A 2500-nucleotide genomic window follows, 5' to 3' on the forward strand; every position below is an offset into this window, starting at 1 on the left:
GTTCTCTTTGCCTGACGGTTCTCGAGTGATTTGTCAGCCATGCCGGGGCATTCCGTACTCGAACACTATGGCCCCTTTTCACTCGATTATTCCCGAGAGATTTGTTTCGGCCAGTTTGTGCGAAAGCCTTTTGTATCGGAACGGTCGCCGCCATTGCTCGCCGCCGGCCCGCCCTGGAAACGCAGGAATGATCGAAGCTCTATTAAGGTTTCAGAATCCTTCGGCGTAGCGTGTTTTTGACCTTCTTGTTCTTTTCTCCTTTGTTATTTATGATTTTTTTCCGTATGGCAGAGGCGTATTCATGGCGTAAATGTTGAATGTTAAATAGCAGGAAGGAAAAAAAGTCCCGTTTCAAGATTTCTTTATATAAAGTAAAAGTCCGAATTCATGATCGTTTAACTATAGTGTATTTCCATACGGTCTCGAAGTCGCTCCCTTCCCTTCTTCCTATTGCAAGAAACGCATTATAAGTAATTCGTCTTTTTATGGTTATGATAACTTACTGTGTTCTAAAATTGGCAATGAAAGCGCTGTGAGGATGTGGTTATCGCTTCCTTATGGGCAACAATGAAACACTTCCTCAGCAGTCCTTTCGCGACCTGTAAGTTTTTGTTATTATTTTTTTTTTTTCTTTTCTTTTTTTGAGGTGCGTGGGTGGCGGGTAAAAGAGGGGGAGGGGCGAAAAGAGGTTCCCTGAATGAATGGACGTTTTCATTCATTCAGACGTTTTACTTGTTAATCTTATGTGATCGTTTGATAAAGCGAGGAAGCTCATAAACTAGTGGCAAATATTCCTCAATTTGTGTTGGGGAACATGCGAATAATTGAAGGTGAAGAATGCATAGAAAAGAACCAACGCGTGGTGGCAGTCTTCAAGTTAGTCTAAGTGATCAGGTATGAAAACAAGCATTGTCATAGATCTGAAGAGCAACAAGCGTAATTTAGATGTTATAGGCAAATTCTGATCCGCGAAGACCAGGGTATAACCAGTCTTCCTTCTCTCTGGCAGCAACGAGGGCAATACCCTGCAGCGAAGGCAATTGCACACGACACCGTCAGGCCTCAGGGAGATGTTGGCACCTTGAACCGATCGATAGGTAAGTAAATAACCAAGAATGATTGCATTCCTTCATTGCAGGTGTCATAAAATCAGATCTTTAGTGGTGGGTGTCACGCGCGCCCACATGGGTTGGAGGTCGGACGTATTAACCTTCCTTCCCCGGGAACTTGTTTACTGCAGAACGAACAAAATGTGATCTCATGTTTTTTGCTTTTTTTTTTTGAGTATTACATGCTAATCAAGTGAATTCCCGCTAATCTTGCTACAGGAGGGGGCAAAGCATTCACATCTGTCAAATGCAGGACCGTGTATTATCAGGTGGGGAAAAAAATCTTGAACAAGAACCTCCCCCCCAAAATAAATATCCATATCCTGAGACCCCCTTTCCTCCGACCCCCTCCCACTCAACATAGCCCGCGCCCCCGCCACCCTCGCGCCCTCCCAGCCCTTAATCCGTTATCCATCAACACCTCGGCCTCTCCTTAGTTATAGTTTATCGCTAGGTCCTCTCATAATGCTCCCGCCCCGACCGATTTATTGCGCTATTCCTTCGACCTCCCCGCGTCGGGAGCGTCGCCGTGACCCCCGCACTCCCGGCCAACGTGATCATTTCACGAACTCTAAGCACCCGAAATGACAACCCGTTCGGCACCGAGCTGTCACGCACGGCGGTGTCCCGACCGTAATTGTCGTCCGGGTCGTAACATATGTCCCTCACAGACAACCTGCCGTCACGCTGCCGCTTCTACGACCTGTGGATGCAGCGTCGCATAACACCTTTCCATGAACTTAGCTGCACCCGCCTTCCTCCAACCTCCCCCCCCCCCCATTTGGATCCGTAGACCCCTCTCCCCCTTTCCCTTTAAACTTGCAATTCTCTCTCCCCCTTTCCTTCAGCCTGAAGTTTGCTATCCCTTCTCCTTTCGATCGCGCAGCCCCCTTTCTCTCTCCCTTTGAATGAACCCTTAGCCCCCTTTCGCCCTCCCTTGAATCCTTAGCCCCCCTTCTCCCTTCCTTTGAAACCGCAGCCCATTTCACCCTCCCTTTGAACCTGTAGCCCCCTTTCCACCCCCCTCCACCGTGGTATTCACCCCCCCCTCCTCCCCGTCTCCCTCCCACACACCCACTCGCCCCCCACCGCTCCGTCATCCCGCCGTACGTTCATCTACTTGTATGACAGTATGACGACGGCATCGGTGTTACCTGCCACGTCTACTTCTACATCTCACCACATTATCTGCTACGACGTACATCATACAGTCCCCTTTATGGCGACTCTTTATGCGTCTGTTCTGCCGACGCGGAAGCCCCTCATCTGTAGCCCTATTATCACACTGTCGTCTGCGAACAACGTCCCATCAACCTGTCATCCACGTCCACCGTTCCACTGCACCTCCATCTACGAACAATTAATGTCTGCAGCCGCATCTGCCCGCCGTC

At 49.2% G+C, this 2500-nt stretch overlaps 1 protein-coding gene across 1 annotated transcript in view; it reads left to right on the plus strand.

Moving 5' to 3' along the window:
- Positions 1-2241: 2241 nt before the first annotated feature.
- LOC125047563 (mucin-2-like) overlaps positions 2242-2500 on the plus strand; it is a 9524-nt gene continuing 9265 nt past the window's right edge. The window contains exon 1 of the mRNA XM_047645838.1: positions 2242-2474. Within this exon, the coding sequence (XP_047501794.1) occupies positions 2242-2474 (233 nt within the window). The remainder of the gene's footprint in view (positions 2475-2500) is intronic.

This window comes from Penaeus chinensis, chromosome 41 (genome assembly GCF_019202785.1).
Source record: "Penaeus chinensis breed Huanghai No. 1 chromosome 41, ASM1920278v2, whole genome shotgun sequence".
Taxonomy (NCBI): domain Eukaryota; kingdom Metazoa; phylum Arthropoda; class Malacostraca; order Decapoda; family Penaeidae; genus Penaeus; species Penaeus chinensis.